The sequence below is a fragment of the Cololabis saira genome, chromosome 10 (genome assembly GCF_033807715.1).
Source record: "Cololabis saira isolate AMF1-May2022 chromosome 10, fColSai1.1, whole genome shotgun sequence".
NCBI classification, from domain to species: Eukaryota; Metazoa; Chordata; class Actinopteri; order Beloniformes; family Belonidae; genus Cololabis; species Cololabis saira.
Window position 1 is genome coordinate 47,433,029 of NC_084596.1, and position 19,239 is coordinate 47,452,267.

Below are 19,239 nucleotides of genomic sequence, written 5' to 3' on the forward strand. Positions count from 1 at the left end.
ATAGTTCTAACGGGGGTCTGAATAGTTCTAACGGGGGGTCTGAATAGTTCTAACGGGGGTCTGAATAGTTCTAACCGGGGTCTGAATAGTTCTAACGGGGTCTGAATAGTTCTAACGGGGTCTGAATAGTTCTAACGGGGGTCTGAATAGTTCTAACGGGGGTCTGAATAGTTCTAACGGGGGTCTGAAGGGTTCTAACGGGGTCTGAATAGTTCTAACGGGGGTCTGAATAGTTCTAACGGGGGTCTGAATAGTTCTAACGGGGTCTGAATAGTTCTAACGGGGGTCTGAATAGTTCTAACGGGGGTCTGAATAGTTCTAACGGGGTCTGAATAGTTCTAACGGGGGTCTGAATAGTTCTAACGGGGTCTGAATGGTTCTAACGGGGGTCTTAATAGTTCTAACGGGGGTCTGAATAGTTCTAACGGGGGTCTGAATAGTTCTAACGGGGTCTGAATGGTTCTAACGGGGGTCTGAATAGTTCTAACGGGGGTCTGAAGGGTTCTAACGGGGGTCTGAATAGTTCTAACGGGGGTCTGAATAGTTCTAACGGGGGTCTGAATAGTTCTAACGGGGGTCTGAAGGGTTCTAACGGGGTCTGAATAGTTCTAACGGGGGTCTGAATGGTTCTAACGGGGTCTGAATAGTTCTAACCGGGGTCTGAATAGTTCTAACGGGGTCTGAATAGTTCTAACGGGGGTCTGAATAGTTCTAACGGGGTCTGAATAGTTCTAACGGGGTCTGAATAGTTCTAACGGGGGTCTGAATAGTTCTAACGGGGTCTGAATAGTTCTAACGGGGGTCTGAATAGTTCTAACGGGGGTCTGAATAGTTCTAACGGGGGTCTGAATAGTTTTAACCAGGGTCTGAATAGTTCTAGCGGGGGTCTGAATAGTTCTAACGGGGTCTGAATAGTTCTAACGGGGGATCTGAATAGTTCTAACGGGGGTCTCGTTCTAACGGGGGTCTGAATAGTTCTAACCAGGGTCTGAATAGTTCTAGCGGGGGTCTGAATAGTTCTAACCAGGGTCTGAATAGTTCTAGCGGGGGTCTGAATAGTTCTAACGGGGGTCTGAATAGTTCTAACGGGGGGTCTGAATAGTTCTAACGGGGGTCTGAATAGTTCTAACGGGGGTCTGAATAATTCTAACGGGGGTCTGAATGGTTCTAACGGGGGTCTGAATAGTTCTAACGGGGGTCTGAATAGTTCTAACGGGGGTCTTAATAGTTCTAACCAGGGTCTGAATAGTTCTAACGGGGGTCTGAATAGTTCTAACCAGGGTCTGAATAGTTCTAACGGGGGTCTGAATAGTTCTAGCGGGGGTCTGAATAGTTCTAACCAGGGTCTGAATAGTTCTAACGGGGGTCTGAATAGTTCTAACGGGGGTCTTAATAGTTCTAACCAGGGTCTGAATAGTTCTAACGGGGGTCTGAATAGTTCTAACCAGGGTCTGAATAGTTCTAACGGGGGTCTGAATAGTTCTAACGGGGGTCTTAATAGTTCTAACCAGGGTCTGAATAGTTCTAACGGGGGTCTGAATAGTTCTAACGGGGGTCTTAATAGTTCTAACCAGGGTCTGAATAGTTCTAACGGGGGTCTGAATAGTTCTAACCGGGGTCTGAATAGTTCTAACGGGGGTCTGAATAGTTCTAACGGGGGTCTGAATAGTTCTAACGGGGGTCTGAATAGTTCTAACGGGGGTCTGAATGGTTCTAACGGGGGTCTGAATAGTTCTAACGGGGGTCTGAATGGTTCTAACGGGGGTCTGAATAGTTCTAACGGGGGTCTGAATGGTTCTAACGGGGGTCTGAATAGTTCTAACGGGGGTCTGAATAGTTCTAACGGGGGTCTGAATGGTTCTAACGGGGGTCTGAATAGTTCTAACGGGGGTCTGAATGGTTCTAGCGGGGGTCTGAATAGTTCTAACGGGGGTCTGAATGGTTCTAACGGGGGTCTGAATAGTTCTAACGGGGGTCTGAATGGTTCTAACCGGGGTCTGAATGGTTCTAACGGGGGTCTCGTTCTAACGGGAGTCTCAATAGTTCTAACCGGGGTTTGCATTAATGGGCGTGGCCTAATGGCTCGACAGCGCCCCCTAGAAAACTTTGCGCCTCAAGCCCCATAATACGGTTTGACATACATGCAGAAAAATGGGTACACACCTGTATCATGTCGCAACTTAAAGACGGCCATGGCCATGACCGATTCTTTCTTTCTTTCTTTCTTTCTTTCTTTCTTTCTTTCTTTCTTTCTTTCTTTCTTTCTTTCTTTCTTTCTTTCTTTCTTTCTTTCTTTCTTTCTTTCTTTCTTTCTTTCTTTCTTTCTTTCTTCTTCTGACGAAAAGAGGGCCTTTTTGCCCCCCTAAACGTGCCCCAAAAGTCACCAAATCTTGCATGCAAGCCAGGCCTGGCGAAAAATTTGATATTTAATGGTTTGCATTAATGGGCGTGGCAAAATGGCTCAACAGCGCCCCCTAGAAAACTTTGCGCCTCAAGCCCCATAATACGGTTTGACGTACATGCACGGAAATCGCTACACACCTGTATCATGTCGCAACTTAAAGAAAACCTCCCTTGGCGCCATGGCCGAAACCGAACAGGAAGTCAGCCATTTTGAACATTTTGAATTAATCGCGTGATTTTGGCGCAATTTATGCCATTCCTTCGGCAGTTAATACGGCCCGAACCGTAACGTGCACCCAGGTGTGTTATACATCAAAATGTGCATCTCCATCCTGCAACGACCCGCATTACTTTTCTCTTTCAAAAGCGTTACCGTGGCGACGCTAGACGTCAAAAAGCGCGCCCCCCCCTACATCTGATTGGTCCATATTTGATAGTGGATAGATAGATAATTCTGCATGCAGGCCAGGCCTGGCGATAAATTTGATATTTCATGGTTTGCATTAATGGGCGTGGCAAGATGGCTCAACAGCGCCCCCTAGAAAACCTTTCTCTGCCATAACTTTTGAATGGTTTGACATAAAGACTCGTGGGTGGTGTCATCGGACTCGGTATTGAGTACTTGACCTTCATTGGCCTGAATTAGCCCCGCCCCTTCTTCTGATTGGTCAATATTTGATAGTCCCTATTTTCTGGCATAACGTTTGAATGGTTTGACATAGAAAGTCATGGGTGGTGTCATTTCTGATATGTTTATGGGGGGCGGTAGCCATGAGTGCCATGAGTGCGAGGGCCCGTTCATCTTTAATTATTATTAATATTGTTAATATTGCGAGGACCCTATTAACTGAAGGAAATCTTTATTATTATTAGGGCCCGAGCCTTGAGGGTGCGAGGACTGTAAGAAAGTACATACACTCGTGCAGGATGGATATGCACGAGTGGATTCCCAATGAGCAGGTAAGTCAACCACAGGAGACCTGGGGCCTGTACTACGAAGCAAGTTCAACATATCCAGGATATCTTTTCCTTATCCAGATTCACTAAGCGGGACAATTGCAATCACGCTAAGCGGTCACACGACGGCGGTTATCAACTCGGTATATCAACCCAGGGTTCTCCAATCTGGATATGAGCGCGTGCACATAAAAGGGGCGGTGTTTTCAGCGCATGACCAATCGCAAGCATGGAGAAGTCCGCTGTCAGAGCCGCTTATTTCAGTAGCGAAGAGCAAACAATAATTTTACGGAAATATGATGAGTATAGGCATATAATACAGGCAAAAAGCAACACAGTTGCAGCTGCAAAATGCAGGAAAGACAGCTGGCAAAAGATCGCTGACTGTATAAATGCGTAAATTCATAGGGATATAAACATATATTTGAATATTCTGGGAATCTTAATCTTAAACTGTAAACCATGATCAGCAATATTAAAATAATAAAAGGCTTGCAATATTTCAGTTGATTTGTAATGAATCCAGAATGTATGACATTTTTTTGTTTTTGTGTTTGCATTACAGAAAATCACAATATTCTAATTTTCTGAGACAGTCTGTATATATTGGTTCTATAACTATTGTTGTTGACCGATAACTTGTGCTGATGCTGTACCAAAGAATTGGGTTTTTTTATTTATTTTATTTAATTTTTTATTTTTTCAGGAGGGGGGTATTTAGTATTTTTAAAGTGACTTCTCAGAATGTTCAAGGGACGAAATTGAAAATCCCTTTTTTGCTATCCCCTTACAAATGCATCTTCTTTTTCATTTCTTCTTGATTTATTTATTTAATTGGTATTAGTTTTGGATTGACTGTACATCGGATTTTGGGTGATGATTTGTTTTATTTATTCATTGATTGATTTATTTTTTATTTTCTCCTCCACCTCTTTTTTCTTTTTTTCCTTTTTTTTTGGATCGTTCATACAGGTACTCATCAGGGAAAGCAAAGGGGTTTTGGTGGTCCCTGAATACGCGTTCTCTTCGGAGGGATCCTCTCACGATCCGCGCACCAAGCTCCACTGGATTCTCTTCGAAAGGGCATGTCATTTTCCAAGAGAGCTGATTGGTCAGTGGGCGGTGCTTTTACACCCGGCGATCTGTATCTCAAACATAACCTGCTCCGGAGCAGGTTAGCGGTTCAGCATAAGTTACCATGGCGATGTGCCCCGCTAAGAAGTGAACCACCGTCGTAGTCCTGAAAACCCAGGGTTAAACCTGAAGTTACCTCGCTAACCCCAAATCCCGCTTCGTAGTACAGGCCCCTGGTATCTCCCACATCACAGCGTTGAACACAATAACAGAGAATTGTATTTGACTGCTCCTTTGAATATATGGGACAGAACCTGAACAAATGTCTACTGCCTGGCCCAACATTAGGTTCCTCTCTCCTTGGAGTCCTACTCAGATTTTGCCAACATGCCATTGCCATCTGTGGCATACCTTTGTATATATCAAAGGTATGTTCCATCAGGTACACATTTTGGATGAGGACAGACCCCTACTGTGTTTCATATGGAGAGGGATGCAGCTAGACAAGGAGCCCAGTGTTTATGAATGGCAAGTATTGCCGTTTGGAACGACCTGTAGCCCATGCTGTGCTACCTATGCACTCCAAAAACATGTCCAAGACCACTGTGATGGAAATGAGGAGGTCCTTCAATCTGTCCAACATTGTTTTTATGTTGATAACTGCCTCCAAAGTTTCCCCTCCTGTCATGAAGCCAAATCTCTCATAGACAAAGTTAGACCTCTGCTTGCTGATGGTGGGTTTGACATCAGGCAATGGGCTAGTAATGATCAAGCTGTAATACACCATCTTCCCCCTTATGCAAAGTCCAAAACTAGTGAATTATGGTTCTCAGACAAGAGAGACCCCAAAGAGCTGACACTGGGCCTCCAATGAAACTGCTCCACAGACATGCTGGGTTACAATCTCATAGCCATCATTTGTGTCCATCGTTCCTGTAGTTTCTTGTCCTGGCCCCCTTTTTTCTCTTTTGTGCATGTTTGCACGCCGGAGCTTCAGGAGCTGGTTTGCGAAGGTTTTTCTGGTTTAATGTTTTATTTATTATTAAATTATAGGACCAGATCCATCACTTACCATCAGCTCACAATGAGAAATATATACAGAGTGCTGGCAAGCCAATATGATCCTCTGGGCTATCTGACCCCTTTCACAACCCGTGCAAAAATTCTGGTACTGGACTGGAAGCAAGAGAGAGGATGGGATAACCTCATCAAAACAAATTGTTTACTGGATAAATGGCAAGCATGGGAACTGGAACTGAAGGATCCTCCTGATATTCACTTTCCCCGCTGCTATTTGTCCCCCAGTACCAATGCAGCCACTTCAGAATCCCATATGCATATATTCTGCAATGCCTCTGAACGTGTGTATAGTGCTGTTGCCTACCTTCAGACTAATGATCAGCATGACCACACCCATGTCAGTTTCATCATGGCCAGACCTCGTATGGCTCCTAAACGCCAACTATCTATCCCTCGCCTGGAACTATGTGCAGCCCTTTCCGGTGCCCAGCTGGCTAACCTTCTCAGTTCTGAACTCAACATTCCACTGCAGTCAGTGAATCTCTGGACAGATTCCACAACAGTCCTGTCATGGCTAACATCTGACCCCTGTCGTTAGAAGGTGTTTGTCGGCACAAGAATAGCGGAGATTCAGACAAATAATCCAGCTGACTACCTGACACGGGGCAAAACACTCTTAGAGCTTTCCCAGCAACACAAATGGAGTAAAGGCCCTCCATTCCTCTTGCTGAATATCGACTGCTGGCCTGGGGTAGCTGAACCAGAGCCTGTTGAGGAACTCAATTTTCCTCGATGTCCAAGTTCTGCGGTGCAGTGATGTCAGATGATATTAACAACCCTGCCGATCTGAACAAGTACAGCAGTTGGGATGATCTGATGAAGGAAACAAAGACTATGCTTCAAGGGGTGGCAGATCCCAACCCAAACATAGCTCAAAGTTATATACAGGCAGAGAAGCATCTTCTGCAAAGGGCCCAAATAGGGTGCTTCCCTGATGCCTGAATGCCCTGAAATGCCCTGAAAATTTCAATGCCCTGAAAACCGGTAAATCCATATCAAAAGGTAGCAAACTACTCCCCCTGTCTCCTGAATATGACAGGGGGGGGGGCTGCAGGCCAGCACGCAGCTCCCGAAGCTCCGGCCTGCAAACATGCACAAAAGATTAAAAAGGGGGGCCAGCACAAGAAACTACAGGAGCGATGGACCAAAATGATAGCTATGAGATACTGAATAAAAATGGAAATGGAGAAGAGAGGAAGGGAAGACGAGAGGAGAAGAAGGATGAGAGGCAACTCAGTGGATCATGTCGGTCCCCCCTGCAGCATAGGCCTATAGCAGCATATCTACCACGAAGCTATATTTGAGACTAACTGTTATAGTCTTGTTCTATAGCTGCAACTATGACTACTGACTCTAACACACTAGATTTTACACTACCTAGAGATTTACCAACACCAGCTAGAGGTTTACTAAACACTAACTATAGGCTTTACGAAACAGACATTTTTTTGTTTAATTAAATTTATTAAATTCAATTTAGTTTTAAAGGTGGAGGTGGTGTCAGCCTCCTTAACCCAGATTGGAAGTTGGTTCCATAGTAATGGTGCCTGATAGCAGAACGCCCGCCATCCAAATCTACATTTGGTTACTCTAGGAAATAAGACAGATCTTGCAGATATTGCGGAGCTAAGCCGTTTTGGGCAAGTAATAACATTTTAAATTGGATTCTTAATTTCACAGGTAGCCAATGGAGCGACACTAACACTGGAGAGACGTGGTCTCTTCTGCTGAATCCTGTCAGCACTCGCGCTGCTGCATTTTGGATCAGTGATTCCGTGATTCTGGATTATATTTCCCAATGGCTGCATGTTTAAACTGAACAAGATTGCCCCTAGCACTGAACCCTGCAGAACACCATAACAGACTAGGGGTGTAACAATATATCGTGCCACGAAATTTCGCAATACAAAAATGTCACGAAACGTGTCGTCGAGGTGACAAAGTTTATCGCGATATTGGGTTATTAATATTAATCTATTGTGTTGACTAGAAACGCGCATCCGACCACGCGTGACGACCGCGCCTCGACCCGCGGACCAAAATCTTACTCCGCTCAGAAGAAACTAGTACCGTTTTGCGGTCCCGTTTTGAGCTCTGAACTTGTACTGATGTAAGGCTGGTGTAGAGTTAAGCCTTACTTTATTAAATGAAACCTTTTACTGGTCGTGAGTAGGATAAACACGGGGACAACTTCTGCTGAGTTCCAGTGTACTTTAATGTCCCTCAACAGTGTAGGATTTTAGAACATCAACACAGCACCTAGTGCCGTACTGTGGCGTATCACTCCGCCCAATCTAAAACAGACTAATCACTACAGATAAACTGACTAGTGTCATTATAGTCCCTGATTTACATCAGAATATAAAGAATATATTTATAAAATAATGAACCCTGAATTACCAAAATAACCTTCTTAACAAAAATAAATCTCCTCTTACACTTATAAGGTGAGCATGAATCAATCTTTTTTATGATGTAAAATTGTATGTATTTATTTACTTTTATTCATTTATTTAACTTTAGTTATTACATTTCTGGAAAAGAAAAAAGTCAAATCATACATGAGAGAAACTATTCAGTTTGTGGCAAAATATTTGTACTTGTATGAAACTGAAGATCATAATGCAAACCTGACATTTACTTTTAGTTCAGTTTGTGAAAAATGGTTGGCCTGGTTTTCTCTTTAAAACTTAAACAGTTATAAAGCATTACAAACTGTAACAATAGGGCAAACGTACAGTATTGTTTTGTATTTTGTGTCTTTCAAATAAAAGACAATTTGTTCCAGTCAAATGTTCCTCATTCAAGCTTGTTAAAAAAATACTGCTATAATATCGTATCGTATCGTTATCGTGACCTCAATATTGTGTATCGTACCGTATCGTGAGATTAGTGTATCGTTACACCCCTATAACAGACCCTCGACTGTTCTGAAGAAACCTCATGTACATGAACAAACTGGAACCTGTCAGATAGATATGATTTAAACCAACGTAGAGCTGTCCCTTTAATCCCAACAACATGCTCTAACCTGTGCAGTAAAATGCTGATCTACAGTGTCAAAAGCAGCACTGAGGTCCAGTAGAACCAGTATGGACACTAATCCCTTATCTGAGGTCCAGTAGAACCAGTATGGACACTAATCCCTTATCTGAGGTCCAGTAGAACCAGTATGGACACTAATCCCTTATCTGAGGTACAGTAGAACCAGTATGGACACTAATCCCTTATCTGAGGCCATAAGAAGGCCATTCGTGACTCGAACCAGTGCTGTCTCTGTGCTATGATGCATTCTGAGTATGTCCTTGTTGAGCCTTGTGTTTATCTCTGGTTTCTGTAGCGCAAACGAACAGGTGGTAACCACCCCTGGGATAGGGCGCTAGTCTATTGCTGGAAATTACTACACGTGTTTTTAAATTTTAAATTATTACTGAAGTTGTTGTTTTCTACATGTTACTGAAGTCCCCACTATTGCACTTTATTTACCAAAACAGTTTGCGCTCTCATTTTAATGCTTATTTTGTGATTGCTGTTATTTGTGTGTTATTAGTGGACGTTTGCTGCTGCCTTCCTTGGCCAGGTCACCCTTGTAAAAGAGGTCTTGATCTCAATGGGTATTTTATCTGGTTAAATAAAGGTGAAATAAAAAAATATATCTCTTTTTCTCTTGTTTTTATATTTCTCATGCTTTTTACTTTTTAAATCGAGTGGGAGTGGGAGTCCACTGTTGGGAGGACTATTGATTGCAGCTGCTGGAGCGATGGCCCTCCTCGTCCCTGTGTTGAAGTGAGTCCTTACCAGGGGTGGGTTGTGGCCCCCTACCATGCAGTCTGGTGTTATGACTGTGGTCATATTTTGTAGTCTGTCTGCTGTGTGTGTGTGTGCCCTGTGTTTTTCTTGTGTCAGTTTAATATGCAAATAGGTGTGTGCCACAGCCGTGCGGTCATTGGTGGGAAGGTTCCATGCCCTGGGCGGTGATTGGCTGAAACCGACAACCACCTGGTACATAAGGAGCCAAGATGGCGGCCGCCAGCGGGCTGCAGACTCTCTCATCCTCCTCCTCTCCCAACCGGCCACACCTTTTGCTTAAAACCTTGTGTATTTTTTGGAGTTAGTTACTTTTGAGTAGTAAGGGTGGGCTGCCAGTTTTGTTAACCTTGTTTTCTCCTGTTTTTTTAGTTAGGTACGTCTTGTATCATTTGTTTCTTTTGTTGGTCAGGTTAGTTACTTACTCCTAAGACAGGATCCTTTTGTTTGTTATTTTGGCCTTAGTCCACCCTGAAGTCTAACAACTCAGCCTCTGTTACTTTTCTATATATGTATATGTTCATTTACTTATTCATGTAAAATAAATAATTTTCTTTATATTGAAACCAAGTCTTGTTTGTGGCTACTTTGGGAAGATGGGGCCTTATCATGTTGTGTCCTAGGCACCCATAGACTGGGGCGTAACACTGGCCCCCAGGTGTAGCAGCCGGCTGCCTGTTGGTCCCTCCCTGGTTCTTCTGTGCCCAGCACAGCAGTTTTCCTTGTTACTGGGGTGGGACTAATTGTTTTTTCCCGTTAAGTTTATAAACAAAGTTTGATTTGATGATTAGGGGCCAAAAGAATGAGATTGTGGATACAAGCACCTGAAATGAGTTTCCTCTGTAGGGTGGCTGAAGTCTCCCTTTGAAAAGTTCTACGATTTGGGAGGGACTAACAAGAGTCGCTGCTCCTCCACATTGACAAAATACTGTCTCCAGCATCTCACTGGGATGGACAGATGAGTGGATTGATGGCGACTCAGGAGAAACACCTCTGCCATTATTTAATAAGCTTAGCAGAAGGCTGCGTTTCTGGTCCATGCCTAATCCAGGTTTTGCCAATTTCAAGTCAAAGGCCATTAAAACAGCAACCTTGCATCAAGCTTAACTCCCCAGGAAAACAGTGTAGAAATATACCAGAATACCCTCTTCACAAGTAACTGAATGTAATGAAAGCGTCACACTCACCAGGTTTTCCTCACACAGTTCTCTGAACTGCTGAAACTTCTGGGACATCAGAAGCTGGGCACTTCCTACAGCACTCCTCATCTTCCCAAGGACTGAGAGGATAGACAGTATGTGGTGAAACACTACTTCACACATGTGTCATAAATAACATTATTTCACAGAACCTCATATTTTCAGCTTGTGTTCTCTTGTACTCAGGACAGAGGTTATGGATGTTCCCCTGGTTCTGAAAACTGTCTGAGGCCTAAGGCTGTATTGGTGGAAAGATGTGACTGCTTAGATCAGGGCTGGGTACTGTAAATCCAGTCCTTGAGGGCCTTTGAACAAGTCTGTTTATGATGGAGTCATTTGTATCAGGGTGTGTTGAAGCAGGGGAACTAGTAAAACAAGCAGGACGCCAGGTCTCGCAGGCCAGGAGTGCCCAGCTCAGGTTTATATCCGACTTTATACTACTAAAGTAAAGTATTCAATAAATATATCACATGCAAGATATTAAACTGAAGTGAAGAAAAATATCATTTGGAATACAATGAGACTGAAAGGGAGAGTGTGTTATTGGACCATATTAAACTTGTCTGATTTGTGTGTAAAGTGCATTCAGAAAGCTCTTGTTGTGAACTGGCCCATACAAACATGATGGAAGCTCGCCCTGACTTGACAAACATACTGTCTTCAGGCAGGTCGTTCTCCTGCTGGTCCAGCTCCATTTGTTGACACCAGCCCTCCATACGGTCGGTCTCAGCTTGCAGTAGCTTCAGGAACCAGTGTCCATCCCTCTGTAAGACCGATCGCGACACCACCTGCCACAAGGATATTCGCGCTTTCACAGGCATGCAAAATAACGTGAAGAACTCTTGAATGGCATGCAACATCTGTGGCATCTATTTTATTTCCATTTATTTACAAGATCAAAATTTATTGGGATGAAGAATAACAAAATATGACATCGCTATCAATTTTTATTTGAATTGCACTTTAAACAAGCAGGTCAACATTGGTTAGATATATTGTGCTCTTTTTTTATCGCCTGAAGCTCTTGATTGTAAATATATTGGAACTGCACTTCAGTCAGCCTAATGTTGGAAGTTTGTGTTCAAAACTGTCTTCTGCACATTTTTCTGGATAAATTATATACTCAGCATCAGCACCTGAAAAAAGCTGGTTAACAAGAAAATGAATGCTCTTAAGATTCGGAACCACATAAACAATAATGCCAGTGACCGGGCACCCTCATACCTCCAGAATAGCAGAGCTGTTGAAGCTGGCGTCGACCAGATCATCGGTTACGCTGTCTATCCAGGGGTCTGGAGGAGGGAGGATGGACGGGTCAAAGCCAACATCCTCATATTCTTCAGAAGCACAGGCATGGTAGTGGTTCCCTGAGCCCTGAATGCTGACGGTGGAGGTGGCAGCATCACGGGAATATTGGCGAGACATGCCACCATATGGCAGGACTTGGATGTGAGGATCTGGTGAGTCTCGAGATACTTCTAACAGGTCTGGCAAGTCCAGGTCTGCCTGACGGGAAAGATGATACAGATTCAGTACAAATCAACTGTGTGAACGGTTGCTGGCATGGTGCAGCGCCTTTTAGCCCTAACGAGGCTGTACACAGTAAAACAACGTAATCATACCCTGACACTGTACTGATAATTAAATGTTAAAAGCTAGCTTGGCTATAGCTCTTTTGTACAGTATAGAATTTTTTAAGTATCTTTGTCTTTTAGAATCTACTCAGACTGGACAGCTCTCAGTCAGAAGAGGATGCACAAATAGAGAATGAAGTATAAAGGTAAAAACCCAAATCAGAAAACATAATAATGTTTATCATGTAGAGCAACAAAACTGGCGTGCACTGTACACTGTTGCTCATAAAGTTGTAATACTTTTGTTTTCAGTCACCTTCTTTTTTTATTTCAATTTTATTTGCAATCATTTCAGTAGAAAATGTACAAAATGTTTATTCCAATTTCATGGGTAAACAGTTTAATCATTTTTTCCAACGTAAAGAAAGAATAAAATATTGCGCATTAATTGCAAGATATGCTCCTCAGTTGAATAAAACATTTTCCCACATTTTATGTGAGGTATTTTTTTCACAAATCACGAGATGAGGTCATAACTACATGTATTAAGAGTAACTATATTTGTTTAAAACAAGAAAGTGCACACAAATGGGTAGCATGTGGTTGAAGCCAGTCATGGACATCCAGCCAAAACGCCTCAGAAAATGTAGATTTACAGAGTTTATGATTTTTTTGACATGACATGATTTCATGTCTACATAAATCACACTTCAAGCAAAAACCTTTCATTTGAAAGAAAACTACCTCATCCATGTGAGGACTGTGGAGAACCTTCCAACAGAGAAGGACAGTATGCTGATTGATGAGTAACAGCTTAGTTAGGAGTTTCAAGCTTTCAAAATTCAATTCAATTCAATTTTATTTATATAGCGTCTAATACAACAAAGGTTGTCTCTAGACGCTTTTTCAGAGACCCAGAACATGACCACAAAATCACAACTGATCAAAAATTCAACACCTCCTAGCCTTTTAAAAATGGATGTGGGATAAGAAACTAGATGCTGTCAGAGATCAAAAAAGATTTTTATGATGGAAATGTGCAGCCTCTCTGTGAGGTCATCATGAGTCCACTCAGGTCAGACCGGTATTGTGTCTGTGCAGTTTGGGTATAGCTTTCTTACACAGCTGATGTTTGTTGTTTTGAGAACTGTAGGTTATTTAGTCTAAAGAGCACGAGGCTCTGTTCTGTAAAACTGCTGGTCTGGAGACTCTCTGGTCTCCTGCGTTGAAACTTCAGATGTACGTTTTGATCCTTATACATGCAAAAGATAATCAAAGTCGTACCTTGAAATACTTTCCATTTCAAAAATACACAGGAAACTGGACACCACGTTAACAATCTAAACCAGGTGAGGGGCCACCTGTTTAAAACGGTTTTGCACTTTCACACAGGGATTTCAGAATTTTGCTAATATTCTTTGCCTACAGCTAAAGATAAATTAATGTTCCAATGATTCAGACATGAAAACAAAATAAGAGCATCATCCTCAATAAAATATTTGTAAACTAAGAGATGAAGCACCAAGACAATTTGATTGTGAATGTGAATGTGAATGGATCTGCCTTAAAAAAACCAGATTGGGACTAATGAATGAAGTCATGTAAAACCCTCTTTAGCATTGAGAAGGGTTACAATATTGTAGTCCGGATTTCACAAGATTATTGATCTAAGGTTGTTTAGATGTTTAAAGATAAACAATTTTGTGCTTTATCTGGTTCCTCCACAGAAACTGTTTTCCTTCTGTGGGTGTATTTTATTTCCTGAACGCTCTGATTCTAACAGTAGTGGCGAATCTGTGCAGCAAACAAGTTCAACATACTAATTATCTCATGAACTGTGCATATATAAAATTACTTTTTAACCATTTTGAGATGTTAACCATATCAGAGTTAAACATCGTTCTTTTACAATTTGTTGGGATTTCTGACGGTTCTGATTTGCTCTCCATTTATATTCTCCTCCATCACAGCTTTCCCTTCCAGCATCCTTGATCTCATTCATGATTTGTTACTCAAGATCCATTATTGCAGCCTCATTTGAACATCACAACCAACATGAAATTGAACGTTGACGCGGGAGCAGGACTCTCCTCCCTGATTCCTCCCTGTCTGGCTTAGCACTGTTGTCTCACAGTGAGAAGGTTCCCGGTTCAACTCCCTGGCCCGGTGGGGGTTTTTCTGTGTGGAGTTTGCATGTTCTCCCCGTACTTGCGTGGGTTCCCTCCGGGTACTCCGGCTTCCTCCCACAGTCCAACAACATGCATAGTAGGTTAATTGGGGATTCTAAGGCCGCGTTCAGACTGCCAGCCAATATCCGATTTTTAGCCCATCCAGATTGAAACTAGATGACTCTTTTGAAGTCTGAACAGTCCCAAACCGCATGAGATCCGATTTTTGCAAACCAGATCGAAACCACCTCCAGGAGGTAGTTTCATATCCGATCCATATCGCATTTGGGCAGATGCGTCTCAGTCTGAACATCCAAACACTCAGATCGGATATGACTGTCCCAGACGCTCCAAACCACCCGCCCATTTCCAGTTGTTGAGCTACTCATCCTTTTGCAGAGAGCATGTACAATCTCTGATGTCACGTCAAAAACTATTATTTGTAGTTTAAGTGTTGCAAATTCACATTACAAATCATGTAATAGCAGAAAAAAAGACCGCATTTCCACGTACGGTGCGTGCGCCGCGTACCCTACGCTCTAGGCTCTGCGTTGGTGTAACGCGGAACCATAAATCAGCCTGGGCTGCCAGTTGTTCATTGCTGGTTCATTTTGTTAACTCTGAGCTTTGTTGGTTGGTTTGTTAGTTTGCCTGTGGTTTTGTTCTGAACACTTTTATCTGTTTCTCATTTTGCTGGGACGCCGGGTCCCTCCGCAGAGACACAACTTTTGCGGTATGCGTTCATTGTTTTGTCTAAAAATGAAGCGCAGTGCCGACCCAATCAGAAACGGTACAGATATTTTGGGATTTTTTTATATATATAAAAAAATAAAATGTTAAAAAAATAAAGGATTCCCATAACCTTTGATCGGGTGGGCAGGACGCACGTTTGGGTGGGCACGGTGCTCCGACGTCGTTGCTACGGCAACCCGTCAGATCAGTCAATGATGTGGCCCAGTCTGAACAGAGCCAGATCCGATTTGGACACTTGCTAAAAACAGTGTGGACAGTCAGCCCTGAAAATCGGATATGAGAAGGAATCAGATATGAATCAGATTTGCCTGCAGTCTGAACGCGGCCTAAATTGCCCGTAGGTGTGAGTGTGAGTATGCCTGGTTGTCTGTTTATCTATGTGGCACTGCGATAGACTGGCAACCTGTCCAGGGTGTAACCCCTGCCTCTCGCCTGAAATTAGCTGGGATAGGCTCCAGCAGACCCCTGTGACCCTGCAAAGGATAAAGCGGGTATAGAAAATGGATGGATGGATAATGAGAATAAATATCCATGAGAAACCATTCATTGGAACTTACAAAAGAAAGTGAAAAAAACCCCCATAAAAACATCCACTGTGAGGGCGATACGCTCCTGTCAGAAGTTGAGGCCTAGAAAAATAATTTATTTGGCGGCATTTCTTCCAATTTAAGCTGTAAAAGAAAACAGAGTAACGTGCTGTGTTGACCGCCTTGCATTATAGGTATCGTTATTTTGTGTTGCGTTCCTTCAAGAGTTGCGGGTTTATTATGTTTGTACATATTTGTGAATTATTTGCAAAAAAAAAGTCTTTTTTAATTGTTTGTTTTTTAGGAATCGACACCAGAACTTAAGCTAGTGGGACGAAAAATGGCTCTCCTTGTGTAAAATTATAAAGTCTACATAATGCTATGTATGTGTTCAGAGTCTAATGATACAAAGAGGACGTTTCCATGGTTGCCATTTTCATAAGTAAACAACAGCATGAACGGATTCATTATGATACAGTGGGGATCAGAAGTTTGGTCACCCAAAGCAAAAAGCACCAGCGGGCGACTCGACATTAGTCTCTGAAAGTCACTTAAACATTAAATAAAAACATTATTCAATCATTCCTCGGGGCACGGTGACGCAGCTGGTAGTGCTGCCGTCTCACAGCAAGAAGGTCCTGGGTTCGACGCTGTGGGCGCTGAAGTGCGTGTTAGTTCCCCCATGATTTCGGCGCCCAGACCCTGGGTGGGGTTGGTGAAAGGGCCTTTCTGTGTAGAGTTTGCATGGTCTCCCCGTGTTCCCTTGGTAGCTAATGTGAGTTACCCTTAAAAAAACATGCATACAGTCCTGGACTATACATGCTCCTCTGGCCAACCGGGGCACCAGATGGGGTGGGGAGGATCTGGCCGGAATAACGTGATCCTTCCACGCGCTACATCCGGCCGGAGAAGCCCCACCCTGTCTGGTGAAAAGAAGCAGCCTGCTCACTGCTCAGGTTAAGAAGGAGACTTGAGCTCAGTGTAGGGCCTTCCCGGGGTTGGTAGAGCGGAGAAATGCCCAGGGGCCTCATTTATAAAAGAGTGTGTAGGATCCATACTAAAAGTGCACGTCCGCCCAAAAGCCGAAAATAGCGTGCGCACAAAAAAATCCGGATTTATTAAACCGTGTGCACGCACACTTGCACGCAATGTTCTCTTTATAAATCACAGTCCAGCTGGAAGGTTGCGCACATGAATTCGCCTCATACCCCGCCCTCTACACGCCCACTTTCTACCATAAATGGTCAATGCAAACTACATGATGATCGTATTTGCATATGAATGAGCCTGCTGAGCATGTGCAGCGGCATCCTGCAGTCTGTTTCTGCTGTGCATCAAGATGAATGAGACGTGTCGAGCCAGGCAACCGTGCCACTAAATTTCACGGAGACTGAGATCGAGATGTTGTGGATGAGGTGGAGGCCAGGAAAACCACATTATTTGGTGGTCACAGTAAAAGTATAAATAGTATATAAATAGTATAAAATAAAGCGAGTGAGTGGCAGCACGTCATTGCTGCGCTAAACGCTGCAAGTGTCACGGACAGATCTGTGGCAGAAAAAAAAAAGAAGTGGTGTGATTTGAAGGTGGAGGCCAAGAGGTACGGAGCCCCTAAAGGAACACGGATTTCTTTTATATACAGGACTGTCTCAGAAAATTTGAATATTGTGATTTTCTGTAATGCAATTACAAAAACTAAAATGTCATACATTCTGGATTCATTACAAATCAACTGAAATATTGCAAGCCTTTTATTATTTTGATATTGCTGATCATGGCTTACAGTTTAAGAAAACTCAATTATCCTATCTCAAAAAATTTGAATATTCTGGGAATCTTAATCTTAAACTGTCAGCAGAGTCTGGTCAGTCGGGGGGACACGGCAGTCACGGAACTTGGAACTCTGTGGATTTAGTAAGACTTATTTTTACCGTGGGTAATAGGCGAGAGACGCTGGTAACTGCTAGATGCTCAGGAGGTTAAGGATGTTCTTACCATGAGCTGCAATGAACAGTGGCTTAACCACAAGGACTTCCTTTAGCAGGTAAGAGCAATCTGATAGTATGTATGTCTTGTCTGGTACTCAATGACCGATTACCGCATGGGCAAAGTGGGCGTGTGCCCAGGGCCCTGGAGCCAATGGGGGCCCTCGGCTTTCAATTTTTTTTTTTTTTTTTTTGTGTAAATTAAAATAAATGTACAAGCTCATAGGGCCCAATGATTGGGCCCCGTTTTGTGTGATACGTTCATATATAATCGTAAATTGTAGGCTATAATTACGATAAAATGTGCATTGTGCGGTCAGTATAGACTAATTCTTACTTTACAACTGTCCTGAACGCATCAGGGCCGTGAGCCAACGTTGATTGGCTGTAAAGCCTGATTTATGGTTCCGCGTTAAATCGAGGCAGAGCCTCCGCCGTTGGGTACGTCGAAGCCTACGGCGTAGGGTACGCGCGCCGTACGTGCGCATTGCCGCGTACCCTACGCCGTAGGCGCTGCGTTGGTGTAACGCGGAACCATAATTCAGCCTTAACAGTTAGAGCCAATTTGCCGACTCGGCAAATTTGCGGCCATGAAGGAGATGAACGCTAAACTTTAAAAGAGGACTAAGCATGTACAAAGTTTTATGGAAGAGTCAACTACCATTGGTGAGTCAGTGTAACCTTCATAAATAATTTCTTTATCAGAATGTTGTGTAGCCCAGCTGCCTATTTGAATGAGCTTTGTGTTGTTGTCAACTAGACCGCCGAGTCTATTCTCTGTTATAGAGCTCAGAAATGATGTTATAGACCGCTGTGTCTATATCTATCTAAATAGATTGTGTAATGTTTTTTTTTGTATTTAAGCTGAATCAAAGATGGAACTGAGTCAGTCCGTGACTATCTGAGTTTTCAGCGCCGTGTGATTGACAGCTGTCAGGCTGATGTGTGTGTGTGTGTGTGTGTTCTTCTGAACAAGATTGTGACTTTACTCTGCTTTCTGCAGCATAGGCCTATAGGCTTGCTTAGCTCAATAAAAGTGAAAATAAATGTTGTTTGATGGGTAGGATGAGGTGTTGTTGAACGTTAAAATGACTATCATAAGGGCCCATGGAGAATGCTCCGCCCCCTCTGTACTGAGACCCACGCTCCGCCACTCCACCATCCACAATCACACGGTGTGATTGTGGATTCTCTGCGCCATTGTGTAACCAAACTGAGTGATTGGGGAGGGCATGCACCGTGCACGTAGGATATTATTGTAGGTAAGGGCCCATAGCGAGTTTGTGTCCAGGGCCCGTGGTCATGATAATCCGTCCTTGCTGGTACTGATGTGTTTCAGCGCAGTACTCACAAGAGTGGATGGGGTGTGTTTTTGATTTACTTTGCAGGGTTGTTGGCGTGTGCTTATTGGGTGAAATGGAGAGGGCGTGAACGGCTGGATTCTTCAATGGGCGGTGACGTCAGGTCAGCTGGGTCGCTACAAACTTTATCACAAAATTTTTAATTTTCTGAGACAGTCCTGTATATAATGAGTTTTACGTGCGCGCGTTAAACCTTTAAGGCTGATTTATGGTTCCGCGTTACACCGACGCAGAGTCTATGGCGTAGGTACGCGTCGATTTAACGAGGAACTATAATTTAGGCTTTACGCGCGCCCGTAAAACTCATTATATATATAAAAAAAATCTGAGTCCCTTTAGGGGCTCCGTAGA

The 19,239-nt window shown here is 43.2% G+C and overlaps 1 protein-coding gene across 1 annotated transcript in view; it reads right to left on the reverse strand.

Annotated features, from left to right (window-relative positions):
* Positions 1-19,239, reverse strand: part of LOC133453163 (disks large-associated protein 1-like) — a 181,122-nt gene that overhangs the window by 23,983 nt on the left and 137,900 nt on the right. Inside the window, exons 11-13 of the mRNA XM_061733057.1 lie at positions 11,745-12,026; positions 11,176-11,308; positions 10,509-10,600 (exon numbers count right to left, since the gene is read on the reverse strand). Coding sequence (XP_061589041.1) covers positions 10,509-10,600; positions 11,176-11,308; positions 11,745-12,026 — 507 coding nt within the window. The remainder of the gene's footprint in view (positions 1-10,508; positions 10,601-11,175; positions 11,309-11,744; positions 12,027-19,239) is intronic.